This window comes from Cygnus atratus, chromosome 24 (assembly GCF_013377495.2).
Source record: "Cygnus atratus isolate AKBS03 ecotype Queensland, Australia chromosome 24, CAtr_DNAZoo_HiC_assembly, whole genome shotgun sequence".
Classification (NCBI taxonomy): Eukaryota; Metazoa; Chordata; class Aves; order Anseriformes; family Anatidae; genus Cygnus; species Cygnus atratus.
This window is the reverse complement of record NC_066385.1, coordinates 258,185-275,849: the sequence shown is the minus strand read 5'-3', so window position 1 is coordinate 275,849 and position 17,665 is coordinate 258,185. Positions and strand designations below refer to the sequence as shown.

General features: G+C 52.3%; 2 protein-coding genes across 10 annotated transcripts in view; both read right to left on the bottom strand.

The window, feature by feature from the left end:
• Positions 1-7,576, bottom strand: part of DENND2C (DENN domain containing 2C) — a 23,650-nt gene extending 16,074 nt beyond the window's left edge. For 2 of the 9 annotated variants that reach the window (XM_035561370.2, XM_035561369.2), the window contains exons 1-2: positions 6,581-6,715; positions 470-1,434 (exon numbers count right to left, since the gene is read on the bottom strand). In XM_035561370.2, the coding sequence (XP_035417263.1) occupies positions 470-1,434; positions 6,581-6,679 (1,064 nt within the window). In that variant the 5' untranslated portion in view covers positions 6,680-6,715. Of the gene's footprint in view, positions 1-469; positions 1,435-4,665; positions 4,992-6,213; positions 6,337-6,580; positions 6,716-6,866; positions 7,009-7,333; positions 7,465-7,484 lie in introns of those variants that run through there. The other 7 variants (XM_035561373.2, XM_035561371.2, XM_050715311.1 and 4 more) reach the window with 6 other exon arrangements.
• AMPD1 (adenosine monophosphate deaminase 1) lies at positions 7,481-17,665 on the bottom strand. The gene is given in 29 exon segments (XM_035561379.1): positions 7,481-7,636; positions 7,797-7,838; positions 7,840-7,908; positions 8,083-8,256; positions 8,709-8,780; positions 8,782-8,830; positions 9,179-9,324; positions 9,326-9,343; positions 9,805-9,931; positions 10,062-10,114; positions 10,116-10,159; positions 10,162-10,225; positions 10,323-10,454; positions 10,689-10,703; positions 10,705-10,851; positions 10,854-10,886; positions 11,166-11,257; positions 11,260-11,294; positions 11,811-11,985; positions 11,988-12,029; positions 12,254-12,314; positions 12,316-12,417; positions 13,544-13,593; positions 13,596-13,661; positions 13,664-13,707; positions 14,204-14,310; positions 14,312-14,379; positions 16,070-16,081; positions 17,644-17,665. Coding segments are annotated over 29 exon segments (2,217 nt in total).

Sequence of the window (17,665 nt, the reverse complement as noted above, 5' to 3'; positions counted from 1 at the left end):
CTACACAGACTGATCCTCCTTGGGGACAGCAAGCACATGGATGCTCCCCTCCGGACTCAGCAATAAAAGGTGGGAAAGGGGAAGGAGGAGGGGGGGGGGGGGCTCTTGCAGTGGAAGCATCTGTCCTCACGAACAACCATTACACATATTGAGGTCCTGCTTCCCAGGACATGGCCAAACATCGCTCCTTGATGGAAAGTAGAGAGTAACTGCTTTTTTATGCTCTCTCTGTGCTTCCGCACGGCCTTTGCTTTTTTTTTTCCCCTCTCCCTTTTCCCTTTAATTAAATCATCCTCATCTCAAACCTTGAGCTCTTTGTGTCGTATTTTCTCCCCCTTCCTCTTTGAGGAGGGGGAGTGAGAGAGCGGCCGTGGTAGAACTCGGCTGCCCACCTGAGTAAAACCACCACACCCATCTGGAAACTGATTTAAGGAAACGCGTTTCATACAGGAGAGATGAATCAATGTACCTCTGGGTTCTTCCTCTGATACTCCTGCTGGCTGTTCTCTTCTCAAGATTGTTGGAAGATGACACTGAGTCTCCTCCATGCTTCTTTTGCAGCGAAGCTTCCTTGGTAGCACTAGCATTGCTGCAGCCACTCGCAGTCTTTTCTGCAAGATAGCGGAAAGTCCTACGGGGCTTAGGTGGCGGGACAGCAGCTGGCTCCTCTTCTTGCCCCACAGCCACTGAATAAATGTCTTTCATGCTCCTCTCTGCTCTACAGAATGAGTCCACTTCTTCAGCTCTAAGTTCTCTTTCTGTGGAGCCACAGCTCCCTTGCTTCCTCTCCAGGTCCAAGGGAACTGGTGGGGCTTTGCCAGGCAGAAAGGCATCTGCTCTCCTCCACAGCCCTCGCGAGGCATAGAAGCTGCCTGGGGGCAGTGCCTTCCCCGGGTCCAGGAAGCCTGCTTGCCACTCTCCATTCTCCTCGGCTTGGGAAGCTAGGCTGCACGCACAGGACTTGAGGTCACCATGGTCATCAGTCTGCAAGCAGCTCCCTGCATTTTCCCTGAAGTCCAAGCCCAAGTTCTTTGGGTCTTTAGACCCAGCCTTTCTGCCCTTCTCTGTATGTTCTGGCTTCACTTTGGATAGAACATCACAGCCTGGATCGTATTTTACTCCAAAGTCCTTCAGGCATTCTTTCTCCTTGCTGGAGCACCCTCGTGTCCTCCCTTCCCACTGGGAGATCTTCTGTTTGATGTTGCGGCAGTGGCTCCGGGAGAGGGTCTGCACAGCAGACCGGGAGAAGCTACCGTCAGCAGTCCCTGTTGGGTGCATAGTAAGTGCCAACGTGCTTATGAACACCCCATCTCCAGCCTTGCTCAGGTTCACCTGTGCCCTGCATGTATCAAGCTGGCATGAGACTCCAAAGCACGCAGCGGTCTCCAAGAACCCCTGGGTATCAGACCTGCAGGGACTGCCTGTTAGAACAACCTGAGGACAAAAAGAAGAAAACCACCATCAGCTACACTCCAACCACACACATCAGCAGAAGCTCTCAGCTGCACTCTGGCCAATTGCTGAAAAGCGTTCCTCCCCCAAAACACACGTTCAAGACTGACTTTCATAGCACACACCCCACAAAGCCTGTTTCTGTAGCATGCATCTGGGAGGGCTAACAAAAGGAACTAGAGGTCTCAGTGGATTAAAAATCAAACAGAACACTGCAACAGGAACAAAACACAGCTGGGGATCCCCAGGGTCCGAACTCAAGGAGATTATTTGGTGATGCAGGAACACAGCATCATGTCCTGTGTGCAGCAGAACTCCCAGCTAGCCCCTCTTCAGCTTGCATGTACCAATGCAGGCCAGACAGGAGTGCTGCTTCTCCTCACGCTCTGCACTGCTCAAAGTACCTCAGGCAGCACACAGCCAAGCACCGCAGCAGCATGTCTCCAACAGTGCACTCAACACAGCAAGATGCAAGACACCGTGCCAGCTCTATAGAGCACTGAATCACAGAATATCCTGAGTTGGAAGGCACCCACAAGAAGCATCAAGTCCAACTCCTGGCTCCACACAGGACCACCCAAAAATCAGACCATGGGTCTGAGAGCACTATCCAAATGCTTCTTGAACTCTGGCAGGCTCCGTGCCGTGACCACTGCCCTGGGGGCCTGTTCCAGTGCCCGACCACCCTCTTGGTGAAGAACATTTTCCTAACACCCAGCCTGACCCTCCCCTGCTGCAGCTCCATGCCAATGACAGGGAACCACATTTACTTCTCCAGAGTCAGCAGTGGCAGGGCGGCTACTGCTTCATACAGGAGGATTAGGACAGTTGTGCTGACCTCAGTACAGACATGTCATATGTAGAGTCCCTATCCCCAGAGCTGTACAGCTCTACCTGCAGTTCACAGGGCACACACAGTATTTTCAGATACATCAGCATGATTAAAAATTCATCTTGGACAGAAGACAGCAGCTCATAGGCTCTGTTATGTTTTGTTCACCCATTTCTCCAGGCAGTTACCTAACTGAAGTTCCAGCCCTCTAGGTCTATTTAGTATTCTCCATTTGTACTAGGAAAAAGCACTCGGCAAAGCTGAGGGGGTCTGGCCAGGTCTAGGGAAAGGAAAGCCATGCAGCAAGCCTGGCCCTGCTTTCTTCCTCTACTCAATAACATTCCCTCAACACTAAGAAGTCTCCCTGAAAAAACATAAAACAAGAGCAGCGAGATAAGAAACAGCAAACCACAGCTACAGCCCCGCTCTCCCCACCCACTCCATTGCCCAGGCTACTGCAGTGCCACCACCCCGCTGTCAGACCCTCTTCCCACACAGCCAGGCTGCTCTCCTGCTGCTCACAGGCAGCCAGGGGCAGCTGCCATCTCCTATAAATAGGTATCGTTTCCAAAACATCCTGAGCCAGAGCAGACCCATCCTTCCTCAACCCCTGTCTGCATGGCCCTGATTAGCAGACAGGAAAGCAACTTTCCCTTCCCCTACGCCATTGCAACTGCTCTAGAGAAACGGTGCTCAGGGCTGCTCCTGGGGGCCCGAAGCACAAGCTGGCAAGAAAGCATGAGTTCTAACGGGAAAAGACAGTCTAGGAGAGAGGGCAAAACAGCTTCCCTTCAGCCAGCACAGCTTCAGGCCAGGCATCTCCACTCCTGCCAAGTTCTTCAAACACAGGACCGCTGGAAGCAGAACTCGCAAAGGGACAGGCCTTCAAAGGACCTTGCAATGTGCTATAGTCTGAGCCATTCCCCACTGGTCGAAGGCCACCAACACCAGCACACCAGGAAGATGCAGCCAGGAACACGTAACAAAAAACAGGCTTAGCACCAGAATCCTCAGCCATTCTGAGAAAGGAGAAACCAGCATCCCACCCAAAGCAAGCAGTGAGTGGTCTTCAGAGAAGAACAGGTCACCAGACCTAGGGAGAGCAACACTCAAAACTCGAGCACTTCAGGAGAGACTGTAGTGAAGAACACCAGTCCTAGCATAGTGCTGCAGCAAACCAGTCTGGGAAGGAAAATTGCAGAAATTCCCGCACGGACAAAGTTCCAAACAAGAGCTCTGTCAGCCCCCCTTGAACAGGGAGCAATGGTTTTTTCACAGGACTAAGTGCTTCAAGGCACTTCAACATCTTCCCCTGCCAGCCACAGCATACGCAGCTCCATGCTGATGACAGCAAGCCCGCACGTGGCACCAAAGGCTCCCTTGCTTCCCTACAGCACCAGCAGCTTTCTTCCCCCAACACTGCCAGCTTCCCTGGGCACATACAAACAGCCTGCTCAGTCTGCTCCACTAGCCACAACCCTGAACTCCGCCTTCCCAAACAACCCATCCTCCAAGAAGAAGAATGTGGCTCTTCACCTGTACAGGCTTGCAAAGCAGGTGACTGCTACCAAGCACAAGGCATTCAATCTAAGCTCATTATGTGAGCCAGGGCAAGGAGTAGAACCTGATGTTTGGTGAAGAAAGAGATCGGAGAGGTCTGACCCACACCAGGTAGCCCTCAGAGACAGCCTGAGAAAGTCTAATACGTAGCTTAGGGCCACACAATTGTCAGAGACCACCTAAGTCAGGCAGCCAGCACTTGTATATCAGGGGCCACAAATACCATCATTTTCACAAACTAACTAGACTTTCAGTGACTGCTTCCTTCTTGATGTCTTCTTCCAAACTCCCTTAGTGGCCCCAGTGTGCTTTTCAGTATTTCCACAAAAGCCAAGTTTATCATCCCTACAGCACTAGTACTTACAGCAGCCCAATGCAGCCGAAAATACTGAATTACCTCACTGAAAGCAACAGTCACGGACAAAGGGACATTAAATCATTTCTACACAAAACACGCCAGAAATATCACACGTTTCTCCCCAAAAGAGTGCCTCTCAGATCCATGCTGTCTGAAGATAGTTTCCACCTCTTTATCCAAAGCAGAGGAATAAAGGCACATTCACACCACATGACAGGCAGCCGTTACTCTTTTTCCAACTCAGAAAGCCAGAGAGGGTGCTACACATTTTCCACGCAGTCTCAAGACAATCCAGTTTCCTGAAACCACATGTTCAAGGAGAGAATGGTGCCAGCACTGTCCAAGAATAAATGCCGAGGTCAAGCCCACCAGCTGCTGGTGCTACTGGTTCCCTGCAAACCCCTTCACTATAATCATGCTGGCAGGTAATTAGCTAAACAAAGACACTAACACACCACCTTACCTTATCCTGCTGTACAACAGGCATGAGAACAAGCAAATCACTGATTTGGCAAGCCCATGCAGTTCTGAAGCAATCTTTTGCACCTTCTATACAGTTCTAAACCACCTAAGAGACAACAAATCTCCTTGTCATTAAGCTTCCTGCGTTGGTAGCCAAATAAAAGACAGCTTCTGGTCTTCAGAAGGCTAGAGATGCTGTCCTGAAGGGATGAGGGGGCAGTCAGCATGGCAGCAAGGATCCCTTCCAGAGTTCTCAGCTACTCTCATTCTGTTCAACTCCAGAACAAACCCGAAGTGTTTCTGAACAAAACTGTCACGCTGATGCCTGAAAGATGTGGGCAGTACCAAACAAGCAGATTTCGTATCAAAATAAGTAACACTTCAGGAATGCGGCATGCTTAGTCATTTCCACCTCCATTCAAAGCAACTCTAGTTATTAACTCATTTGAAGCTTCTGCATATCGTGCCGTGGAATGGAGTCCCATCTTATCAAATACCTGGCAATGTACAGCACAGATCCCAAACACAGCAAGTGTCATGCTAATCTTAACTATGTGTCCAAAAGAGATTAAGTCTGACCTCTGTCATGGGTCCTAAGACTTTTATATAGACAAGAAAAACATGTCTGACTCTTAATTTCCACTGTTTTTCTGAAGGGATGAAATTCCACTTCTTGAAAGTAAGTTTCTACCCCTGCTAAAAAACAAACAAACAAAAAAAAAGTTTAAACATATAAGCTGTGAAAGCTTTCACAGCAGAGGACATACAGACAGAACCCACACTACTATTTTTAAAGGCTTGCTTTTTTTAACCTGTCTTACGGTAGCTAAACACGCAGGTTCACAATATTGAAAACAGCAGTTGTCTGGGACACTACACCATGGACTGCCTACGTGCCCCAGAAATGATGCAGCTTCACGTAAGAACTCAGAACCACGGTGGGACAGAGAGAAAATTAAACACAAACACGAGTGATCCTGCAGCAGTTTCTTGGTGCAACTATCAGAAGTGAGAGTCTGTCAACAGATTTACTCCCTCCTGTTCTCACTTCTGAACCAGGTATCTAATTCCCCCCAGGCTGATGATATCACCATAAAACCACAAACACCTTCACATTACAAAGGCCACCACAGGTGAGTGGTGTGGGGCCAGGACAACTGCCACTCGTTCCTTTGGAAAAATCTCAGCAGCACGGAAGCAGCTGCTCTAAGAGGTTTGGAGGGTGCAGATTGAGGACAGCACTGGAAAACCTTTCGGACACACATCCAGGTAACACGTTCCCAAAGCAGCCAGAGCTACAGGGAACGAGGAGCCACATCCGTACAGCAAGACTGAGCTTAAGAACTTCGCTAAGCACCAGTGCGCAGTACTAGGGCTCAGTGCTCCAGGGCAGGTCCTCCAGCCGATTGTTTCAAGTAGGAACGTTTCATAAGGCTGCTACACAGCACCGTTTAATCCCCCCCAGCACACACAGCTGGCATCCCCACACGTTCTCTGCATTTACCCCCCCCACCCCATGACAAACCGGAACACACAGCCAGGGACATACTTTTTAGGACAGGCTGCCTAGGAGCCTTTTTGGGTCCCTTTCTTCTCTCACCACAGGACCATCCCTGCAAGAATTTTTATTCTCTAAATGCTCGGATGGTGGACAATTCCCTCGATGCCGCCTGTGAGCCCCTGAAGGGACAGCTGGCTTGACCGGTGATTGACAGAAACACCGCAATGCTGGGGAACAACGGGGCTGCAGGTCCCGGCCAGGACGCTTCCATCGCCCCAGCAAACGGCCTGCATCACCCGCCCGTGACCGAGCCGCACGCCCCCCCCCGCGGGCAGGGCCCCGGCCGGGCAGCACCCGGCTCGCTCGGCAGCTGCCCCCCGCGCCGCTCTCCCTCCCCCCGCAGCAGGACCCGCACCCGCTCCTCAACCCCTCTTCCGTAGCCGCGCCAGACAGGGGCGGCACACGCCAGGAGCACCCGCGTGCGTTTCCCCAGGCGCTTCTCCCCGCCGCTCATCTGCTCGCCACGGCTGCGCTCGCAGCGCGCAGGGGCCGGCTCGGGCGGCGCTCGGCCGGGGGGGAGGGGGGGGGGAGGGGGAGGGGGCGGTGCCTGGCGGACCGGCAGCGGGGGGAGACCGGTGCCGCGCGGACAGCGCGGCGGGGAAGGGCCCCGACGGCCGCTCGAGACGGAAAAGCAGAGGTACCTGGCGCTGCCCCGCCCGCTTCGGACTACGAACGAGTAACCTGCCCCGCAGGAACGCTCTGTGAAGGACGGGGCGAAACGCGGGGCTGGGGCTCGTCCAGGGCAGGCCCAGCCGCCTCCCCGCCGGGCTCCGCTCCCGCTCGCTCGTCCCCCACCCGCCGCGGGAACGCTCCGGTCGCCCGTCCCGGCCCGCGCAGGGCACGGGGCCTGGAAGGACTCCGCGGCCGGCAACGCGGCGGGGCCCCGGCCGGGCACCACGGCCCCCGCCCGGCTGCGGCACACCGCTCGCCTCCGCGGCCGGGTCCCCGCGGCAGCGCCGCAGCCCGAGGCCCTCGCCGGGCCCGTGCGGTGCGGTGCGCGGCTCGCCCCGTCCCGTCCGCCCTCCCCCGGCCCCGCACACACCCCGCGCGGGAGCCCCGCGCTGAGGGGCGCGGCCGCCCCGCCGCCGCTGACCCCGCCCCGCCGCACCCTGCAGGCCGCTCCAGCTGCTGGCAGACGCCGTTTAATGGCCGGCGGCTGCCGCTGAGCTTCCCGCGGCCGTGCCCGCGCCCCAGGTCCCGCCGCTGTCCGCAGGGGGCCCGGCCCCCGAGGCCCTGCCGCCGTCCGTCCGTGCTCCTACTCGGCTTTCAGGCCCTCGGCGATGAGGTTGAGCTCGTAGCACCAGGTCTCGTAGCGGTAGGCCATGCGGATCTGAGCCACGTTTGTCTTCCGGATGTCGTTGCCTTGGGGCCCCTCCTCCTGGTAGTTCTCACCCAGGAACTTGGCTTTCTCCTGCCACACACAAGGCAGGGCACCGATGTTCGCGGCCCCCTGCCAGCAGCACCAGGGGGAAACACCGGCTGCTGCCGCGCAGGGCCCGGCCCCTAGCAGGCCGGCAGGGCTGCGCTCCTGGTCCCTTCAGCCGAGCCTGCCCTCCCCGGGGGGCGCCTACCTCATGGGACAGGCCGCACTGCAGGACGCTGTTCCTGGCGATCCTCACACATGTCACAGGTGCTGAGCTTGAAGACCTGGGCAGCGATGGCGTACTCCTCCATCAAGGGCTCCTGCAGCCAAAGGCTGTGTTAGAGGCCAGCTGCTTCTGCCTGTGCAGCCCGGCTGTCCCAGAGATGGCCCATCGGGCCAGACCCTCTGCAAACACCGCTGGCTCCGCTGACAAGCCAGGCCCATGCACTCCAGCCCGTGTTTGGCTAGTGAGAGGTGATGAGCTGACACAGTACCTTGGTAAAATGAAACTGCATGGGGTCATCTGTAGAAAGGGACACCATGAGGCCCTTCTGGTGGAAGTCAGGCAATGGATTCTTAGCATATTCCAGGAAGAGGCTGTTGTTGCTGAGCGGGGACATAGCAATGGGAATTTGGGCAAGGAAGTATAGATACTGCAACACTGGGCTCTGCAAAGGAGAGCCAGAGTTGTCAGGTTATGGATAAAGCTGCTGTGACCTCCACCTCTTCAGGCTCACACCTCAGATCAACCCAGTTCCTCAGCGAAAAATCGGATGCACTGTGCTTGTGTCGTGTAAAAGGACAGGTAGGCAAGCTAGCAATCCTCCAGGGCTCACAGGGAGCATGAGAGACCAGTAGAGTTGAAATCTGGATGATTTTAGACCTCAAGTGATTCCAAAGATAACAGATTTATCCAATGATAGGTCTGTAATGCTGAACCCTTTGGAAATGTAAATACATTTCACAACTGCATCCCCAAACGTGCCTGGGGAAACCCAGGGATCGTGCAGTATCTGCCTGAAGCCAGGCTGTCATCTGTCAGTTGAAAACAGAGGATCAGCTGTGAACATGTTCTCCTCTGCCACTCCTGGGCTGTTCTGTGGCAGACTATTCCACTCACCTTCTTGAGGTTTAGACCATGGGAGACGTTGTCTGCTGTCATGAAGGCTGCAAGCAGATGTGTGATGGCCCCCAGCTTCCCCACAGTGTGGACGGAAGAGGAATGTGTTCATACCACGCTGCCTAAGCACATGGAAGGAGGACTCAGAGGAGGTAAACAGGGTTAGGTGGCATGCGTTGCAATATCCCTTGACTTCAGGTCCAGCTCAGCCCCTGCCAGTGTGTCCCCCCAATAACCCAGCTTGACCTAAGAGCACATTACTTGTTCTCCTTTCTTCGCTGTGCATGCAATGAACACATCTCTACAATCCTAATGTTTTACCCTAATTCCATCACATTTGCTACTGAGGAGTGTTTGGAAATTGCTCTGGGACATGAAGCTGCAAACTACACTGGTGGCAGAGCAAGGAGGGCCTCTGCCACCTTCTGCCAGTCCATCAGACAGGTCTCTTAGCAGATCCTGGGCCTCACCTGCGTAGGTTGTTAAGCACCAGGATGTTGGCATACATATAGTATATATAGTAGGTATAGGATGGGTTCTTCGCAGAAGTCCACTGCTCTGGCTTTGGACTTTTAGTGGAGAACATATGTCCGCTGTGCTTGGATTCATCATCCACCGCTGTCAAATCCAGTGATCTGCTTGGCAAAGTAACAAAAAAAGCTGTATCTCAAAGCTCCCCACTTCATCGTGCCCAGGTAGGCTGCCTCAACCTGCCCCACTGCAGCTTACCATAGCTTGGCTGTAGCCCACACCCTGCCCTACCCAGGAGCAGAATTGAGGAGTAAGGTTGCAGACCTTACTCCTCACAAACCCCTAAGCTCTATCAAGGGGTAGGAAAGAAAGCTCACATTAAACCACTTCTCCAGGAGGTAAGTGGACAGCATTTCTTACAGTCCCACAGCAGCCTAGCCCAGGGAGCCTGACCTCTTCCTTCCAGCACTTCTGGATGTACATCCTTTCCCAGAATGTGGCAGAAGAGCTGCAAACCCACTGATAACATGTTCCATGTCAGGCAAAGCCAATGCCCTATTTCTTGTGCGCAAACAGGAACATCAGTGCTCACCACACCCTGACAACATCATCAGGTAACACTCACATGGCGTAGAAAGACACTCAGCTCCTTGTGAGTTTGAGGATTGACAGTTGCCTCAAACACTGGAACAAAGATATTTTCCAACATCTTCCCAAAGTGTGGGAGGAAATTCTGAGATCTGAACACATCACTGTGGACAGAGACAGGGATTAACCACTAGCAGAGGAATATGGCCCACTCTTCCCATAATCCCTTCAGGTAAAAGAATAAGTTACAGCACGCTATAAGGCACAGTGCTCTCTCAGAACCACAGCACATACTAAATCCTAGGTACTTGGATCATCCATTTCATATTGGGGGAATAGACCCGATGCCCTGTTGAACCAGCTGGCTAGCTTGTGCCACTCCTCAGCTGATCGCCATAGATTGAGAGGCGAGGCTCCGCATACTGGTACTTGGCATCCTCCAGATCAGAGCCAACCTCCTGAGAACCAAGAGAACAGACAGTGCACAGGAATCTTCCATCCCGTGGGCACAGCAGCCCCACAAATTAAGTGCTTTCTCCTGCCCTGTATTCCTACCTTGATGATGGTAGCAAAGTACTCGCCATTGATAGCATTTTCTGTCTTCAGATAGAGATCACGCAGCTCGCTGGCACCCACAGGGTTGTACTTGGCATTGAACTTGTCAAAGCGCTGAAACGTCTGCCGCCCCTGAAGTAGAGGCGATTAGGGCGAATCCTGCAAACACATGCTGGGTCCCAAGCATACCAGCTGGGCAGGGGCTGATCTAAAGAACCCAGAAAGCTAGGAGCTGCTAAACCCTACCACAAACACCAATGTGTGCAGTGTGCCATGGGAGTACACGTGGAGGGGGAAAAGCTATGCCTGCAGGGGTGGATGAGAATGATATAAGAATGGTTCTACAGTAAGTGCCCTACCACTTACTGCATGGACGTCCAGGGGAATCCACTGTCAGGTCATACGGGTGCAGGTTGAGCTGCTGGAAAAGCTGTTTCAGGGTGAGCTGTTTGCCCTTGGAATCATAAACTACACGGTCAGCATCCACACGGTAAGATTTCTTGATAAAACGCAGAAGGTGTTTTCTGGTTCATGCAGGGCTGCAGCATGGATGTGTGTGTCCACCTGAGAAAGCAGAGGGACGGCTATCCAGCTTCAGGATGGATGCTTGGGTACCACCACAGGGAGGCTAACAAACCCCTTAAGTGAGACCAAATTGTGTGGGGAGCATGGCTCAGCCCAGCCATGGCATAGGCCAAAAGCAGCCTTGTCAGTCCCATCCCATTAGCAGGAGCAATGCAGGTGTCCCAAACCTTGACTCTAATATCTGCATGTCTCAGGGAGGGGCAGGTACCACGACAGCTCAGCTGCAGGGTCACTAGGGCTGTGAGCCTTGCCATTTACCTTCCGGCAGTTGTAGAAATCACGGTGGGGGTTGTTCTTCAGCTCTTTCATCTCCTCCATCTCATTTAGCATTTCGTGCACCTGGAACTTGATGAAAGGAACTTCAGGCGCCGATGAGCATAGGTCTTACTGGTAAAGCAAAGGGCAGAACAGTGACTGGGCACAGCCAGACAAACGCACCGGGATGGAGCTTTCGCCTGAGGTGGAGGAACTCACATTGCTCTAGCCTGCCTCCCTGCGGTGCTTCTGGCTGTTTCACAGAGCTTTGCAGGAAGGTCTTGCCAGGTATGAATACACCCACAGTGGGCGTCTCCAACCCCTGAACACTGACTTTGCTCAAGACCCCAGCCAAGATTGCTGACAAGTGCCAAGGACGCTTGGGTTGCCAGCAGGCTGCGGACGTGGCCAGGTGGGATCCTGAGGCCGGCCACCCCTCAACAGTGCTCCTCCAAGGCCTCTGCCATAGAGATCTAGGTCTGGCAGAAGTTTCCTGTTCAGGCTTCCGGCCACTGGGCTGGCATCAGTGGGTTCCTCCCTCCTTTCAGGGAGAGGAAGGGGCAACTCTAGCTTTTCCCTGGCCCTCCTTCTGTCTGATGAAGCAGTACCTGTTTGGCTGCATGCAGCCGTGCTAGGCTGGGCACTTACACAGGCCCCTGTGCAATCAGGGCCAAGAGGAAGTTCATGTCATCAACGAAGTGCTCCAGGCAGGGTTAGGGCCGGTCCTTTGGCTCCTTTCTTCCAACTGCTGCCTTGTCACCATAGATGTAAAACTACCCATCCTTCATCTCGAGATGGTATCCCAGGTCCTCAGCGAGATTCCAGTTTCAAAGGGATCTTGTCCATCCTTCACTGGCGGGGTGAACACTGGACCAGGGGAGAATACCATGGGGCACAGGCTGCCAGCCAAACCCCACAAGCCTGCCGTGTTCCTCCACCCCCAACACAGGGCAGGAATAGCCCCAGCACTGTGACACAAGCAGCAGCCTGGGTAAGCAATCGTCCCAAGGAGCACTTCACAACCCCTTTCTGACACCTGGCTGTCCCAAGCTGAAGCAAGAGAGCAAAACCCTGCAGGTGCCTGAATGTACCTGGGCCAGCGTCAGTTGCCCTCCAGACATCACCTTCAATAGCACGCAGGTACTGAGATGGCGGTCCTGGGGAATCTCTGCACAGACTTCAGCATGTATTTCTCCCGAATGCACAGGGCACGGTACAGGCCTTTGCAGACAACTTCAAAATCTTCAACTGTCACCTGCAAGAGAGCTTTTGTTGAATGCAACCACACAACAGGAAACCCAGCTGCTTGTGAGAGACCCCGGTGCATCAAAATGCAAAGAGTACAGCTATGTTTACAGCAAGTTACAATCATCCCCTCCCTCCCACTGCTCTGCCTGAGCAGGACAAAGAAGGGATGATGGCAAGTCTTGGACATGGCAAAGGGAAGTTCCTCATGCCAGAACAAATGAATTTCAGCTGTCATCTCCTCTTACAGTCCTCACCTCAAGCTGTAGCTGGCACTGAAAATGGAAGCCAGGCCTGGGCAGAACACTGGAAGCTATTTTTGGAGCCCAGGCTGAAAACTGAAGCATGACCAACAACATACACAGAGCCAGTATGTCAAGAATTTGTGATTTACTGCACAGACAAGTGTTTGGGCATTTAAGATTGGTCAGACTGGAGCAGCATGACAGAATACCAAGCAGTAGCTGCAGCTAGGCGCAGTCATGGCAGAAGGAATGTGCCTGTGCATGGATGGAGTTTCAGGTTCCCCTAATGGCTCCTCTGCTATGCAACTCCAAGCTGAGCACCCTGCCCAGCCCCAGGAGGGGACGATCTGCCATCAGCATCTCTTAAGCAGCACAAACACAGCAGGAGGCTGTGGAAGAAAGGAGGAGGAGAAGAGGGAATGAGGACAAGCTGTGCTAACAGTGCTGTCCAACAAGTTCTAGGTGACCCTGCTTGAGCAGTAGGGTTGGACAAGATGACCTCCGGAGATCCTTTGCAACTTCAAACCAGTCTGTTGATTCTGCAATGTGTGCACAGGTCTCAGAAAGGCGTAGCTGTGTGCAAGCTGGAGGCAGGCTGCAGCAGAATGAGCATCTCCGACCCTTCCGTGCCCTCCCCCACCGTACAGAGAATCTCATGGGAAGCATGCAGCATCCCAGAGACTCCTTAGGGAGTTCAGTTCAAGATCCTCCAGGGATGCAGCAGGACACCATTAGATTGCTTATGAGACACAAATAGAGCTGGAAGACACAGACTGTCCCCACTGCACCTGGTGAAGACTCCTGCGACAATTGGCACTCAGGAGGGCCAGGCAAGGACTAGGTGAGGTGATAATCAGCATGGGGAAGTTGAATAGCCATGCAAGTACCTACCCCAGAGGCATAATCCCCTGTGATCTGTACCCTCTGGAAGTCAGGCACCGTTGGTACAGGGGGGAGGTAGAGATGACCTCATCAATAGTGGACAGTCTGGTTATAGACTTCTGAGCACAGGGAGTGCCAGTGCAATTGTCTTCAGGCGGAGCATGCGCTTCCTCCTGCCAGGGAGGAAAGCCTCAGGCAAACAGCCTGACTCCGTGGCCACACACAGGTCAGGGGCACTTACCAGTCCATGTTCCACTGTGCACAACGTCAACCATCTCACTGGTGCTTTCTGAGCACCTTAAACAGACACTGCCAAGAGTAGAAGCCACAGCACACTAAGTGGCCACAGACTTTGAAAAGCACACACAGTCTTTGGAGGTTGCACCTTTCCAGAGAAAGGTCTCCCAGCTCTCCAGCAGAGCTGTGGCCACTGTGGTGCTAGTGCTGAGGCCAAGGGTGTCTTTCCGTCATCAGTGGGAACACTTGGAAAGGAAACCTGAAGCACCTGACAGATGCTCTGGGATTACCAAGGAAGTAACCCATTTTGGCTGTTGGTGAATTGTTTTCACAGACCTTGATTTATGTTCCCCCTGCTTTCTTCCAGTTCTGGCTGGGATGAGCAGGACACTGCTCCTCTCCCTCTCCCCTCCTACCCTGGTTGTTGCTCACCGCTTTTCTGCTGTGGAGGAACTCTCCTGAAGCATCATGTGTGTTCTCATCTCCTGGCGCGAGATGGGGCAGATCTCTTCCACATCAAAAGGAGAGATCTCTTGCCTGATTCGCCTCATCTTTCACCTCAGAGGCAAAGACCTTCTCTGCGAAGGAGCGCATTGCCTCATCCATCTCTGCAAGGAGAAAGAGCGGGATGCAGGTCACACAGGCACCTGGCTCCCAGCCACCCCAACAGGAAGGTGCTCCTTGCCGTCAGCTTAGAGCTCAGTTCTCATCTCCTTAATACACCTCCACCTCCACCCCACCTGGAAGACTCTGAGCACCCTCCAAACTTTTCAACAAGCTTACAGGGCCCTGTCCCACACATTGTGGACTGGAGACATACCTAGAGATCCGCAGCACACTGGAAAAGGTAAACACAACCCACAGTCTGAGAGTAGCACAAAAGGCTGAGAAAGAAGCCACTTTCCACTCCTTGGGAAGGACACTTAGGAGACTATGCACTGGGGGAAGAGGGAAAGACTGGCAGAGCCCTTGTAACTCCAGGAAATCCAAGGCCCACTTGTTCCACAAGGCATCCAGGCAGGATGAAGACAGAGGGTGGCCATGGAGATGGACAAAGCTGGCAGCCAAAATAGTTTCTGCCATCACAAGGCAGCTGAATAGCTCCTAGCTAGGGTACCAACGTGTGGCCTAGACCCCTCTCAGCCCATCACATTCAGCATCCTGCAAAGGTGCCAGATAACATGGCTCTATGAAAGTCCCCATGGACACAAGGTTGGTTGGAGTTTTAGGGAGCAGAAGAGGGTCGTTAAAAGCCTTTCTACTGCCAGCAAAATAGCATAAAACAAGAACCCAAGGGCTCTTCTGGGAACATCTCCTCAAAACGCACACTGCATAGCAGCATATGGACACTAGCTGAGCAGGTTTCACTGGCAGTTGGCAGCTCAGCATGAAGCATAGTGAAGATCGATGCTGAAAGAAGGGCACGTGGGGCCACACCATTGACATGTCCAACAGGACATCGTGGTCAGCAGGTGAGTACCAAAGCAGAAAGGACTGGCATGCATGACAGAAATATGCTACACCTAAAAAGAGATTTTTCAGCATTGAACCTATCCAACTTCTGCTCCCACAGGGTCTTGTGAGGGAACAAAACAGCATACTCCTGAGTTTACAGTTCTGAGGTCCTAGCAGTAGGTTAGTTGGGAAACATAACACAGTGGCTTCCTTTCCTGCTACATACGTTAAGGCAAAGGGGTTTGTGCTGAGCTGTAAACACATGGGCAAATTTTGGCACTAGGGTCCATTTCTCAGCAGTGCAATGTCACAAAACCAAGATTTCAGTAATAAATGGTTGGTGTTGACACACATGGGCCTTAGCAAACAAAGTAGGAAGACAAAGGGCAGGGACATCATACTCTGGGTTTCAGCCTGAGTAAAGGAGGCGAAGCATTGAATCTGTTTCCTTATGGATCAAATCCACTAGGAGCAGGATGCATTCAAAAAAAGTTAATTTAGGCTGGATCTCTGTTTAGGAAAAAAAAAAAAAAGCATGAATAGGCACAAGGGAAATTGCAGAGCGTTTCTCCTCCTGCCACAGAGGAAAGCAGTCCTCTAAACGGGAGCTTGGGGGTGCTAGGACAGTATTTAACAAAAAGCAGCTTCATGTACCAAGGGACCTGAAGTTCCAAACCATTCCATGAAACAGTGAGGGGCACGACAGGCACTGCTGAGAAAATAGCATCCTTCTTGAACTGCTAAAAGTTCGCCATGATCATGTAACTGCTGTTTGTTTCCAGTGATCATGTCTAGACAGTAACACAGCAGAGCATTTAAAAAAAAAAAAAAAGCAATACTCACCTTTCTCTTCTGCTGTTTGAGATGAAACAGAAACAAAATAAAAACAGATGTGATCAGCCCTTAAAAATCTAAACCTTTTTGCCTAATCATCAAATCAGTGATTTAAAAGGGACTGGTGAAGTACAAGTTTAGGCAAAGCCTTCCACTTACAAAAGAAAGAACAGTACTTGTCACTTTTACACTACAAGGATGTAATTTCAGTATTCACTGTGCCATGATAATAGCTTCAGCACTATGTGCGTAGACGAACCACATTGCGAATGCCATCCAACTGAGGCTCTTTTACAGAGCTCAGATCTGGCTTCTGCCTTACAGGAAGCTCTGGGTTTTCCCTGCAGCTGTCCAAGGGGAAGAATATTTTCTAGAACCTAGATCATCTCAGTCAACATTACAAGCAACTACCAGATACCTACTCATCTAATAGGACCCAGCTGTCTTGAAGGTTCTTCCCCTACACCTCCGTTCAGGGACAGGGATGCAGAAGAGCATAGAAACAACTTAAGAGGGCAAAACAGCATTCTCCTACCTGAACAAAAGAGCAAATGTTTTAGTGACTCAGCGCCAGGGCTGCTTTGCTATCTGCTTTTTTTTTGGCCATGACCCACCACCCTTTATGAAGATCAGGATGGATAGTGATTTCAAATATAATGTTTCTCTTTCATCCTCCTGCCACCTATTGTCACATCTCCACTTATTCACCAACAGGATCAGACAGCTGAGACACTGCAGCTCCACAGATTTTTCACTCCTGGTCTTACAGGGTGGCATTGACATTTTGAGGGTGCTGCTCATGCCCTTTCCATCTGACCCAGAAAATTCAGACCTGGGTTCTGGCATCACAGCCCCCAGCTGCTGACTTTCCAAAGTCCAGCCTGCATTTGCAGTTCAAATGCGTCCAGTGCTGGTATTTGAACTCCATGTATTCATTTGCAAACTAAGTATCCCAGAAATGCCTAGTGTGACCTTTCATTTCTTTAGTGGATAAAAAATACACTCATGAAGGTCAACAAACTCGCACTGATGTTTCAGGGCACGGCTTTAATACCAGCTTCACTTACCAGGACATATCTGTCACACAACAGAGCACTGCAATTCTAAACGTGCTCTTTCTTATCAGACCTATTAGGTGCTTATGTTCTTTAGGGCTCTGTAATGGCAGCCACATGCCCTTGTGTGCTGCTGCTCTGCAAGGCCTGACCAGCCCTACTCCTGATACCCAGGAGGTTTCCCACCCCCTGGGGACTGCAGCACCCCACGTCTTCTGAGCTCAGCCAGGTTGTCTGGAGACTCCTGAAACCCCTTTGACCCCTTCTACAACGATTTGATATCAGGCTATTGCAGGGTAGACGATATTATTCTTCAGTATGAGCAGGGCAAGATTTAAACAATACCACCATTATTTTGCTGCACTATCCAAAAATGCCTCTGTGCAGGAAGAAAATGCTCAAAGAGCTCAAAGACCCCATCTCAGTCCCCTGAACCAGAAAGACAACACACTACCCAAAATCTCAGAGGCTGTAGGCTAATGAGCCTGCCCTGGTGCTCCCTGTCTCACTGCTTGCTTTCAGACCTACCTGGAATTTTCACCCGTGACAT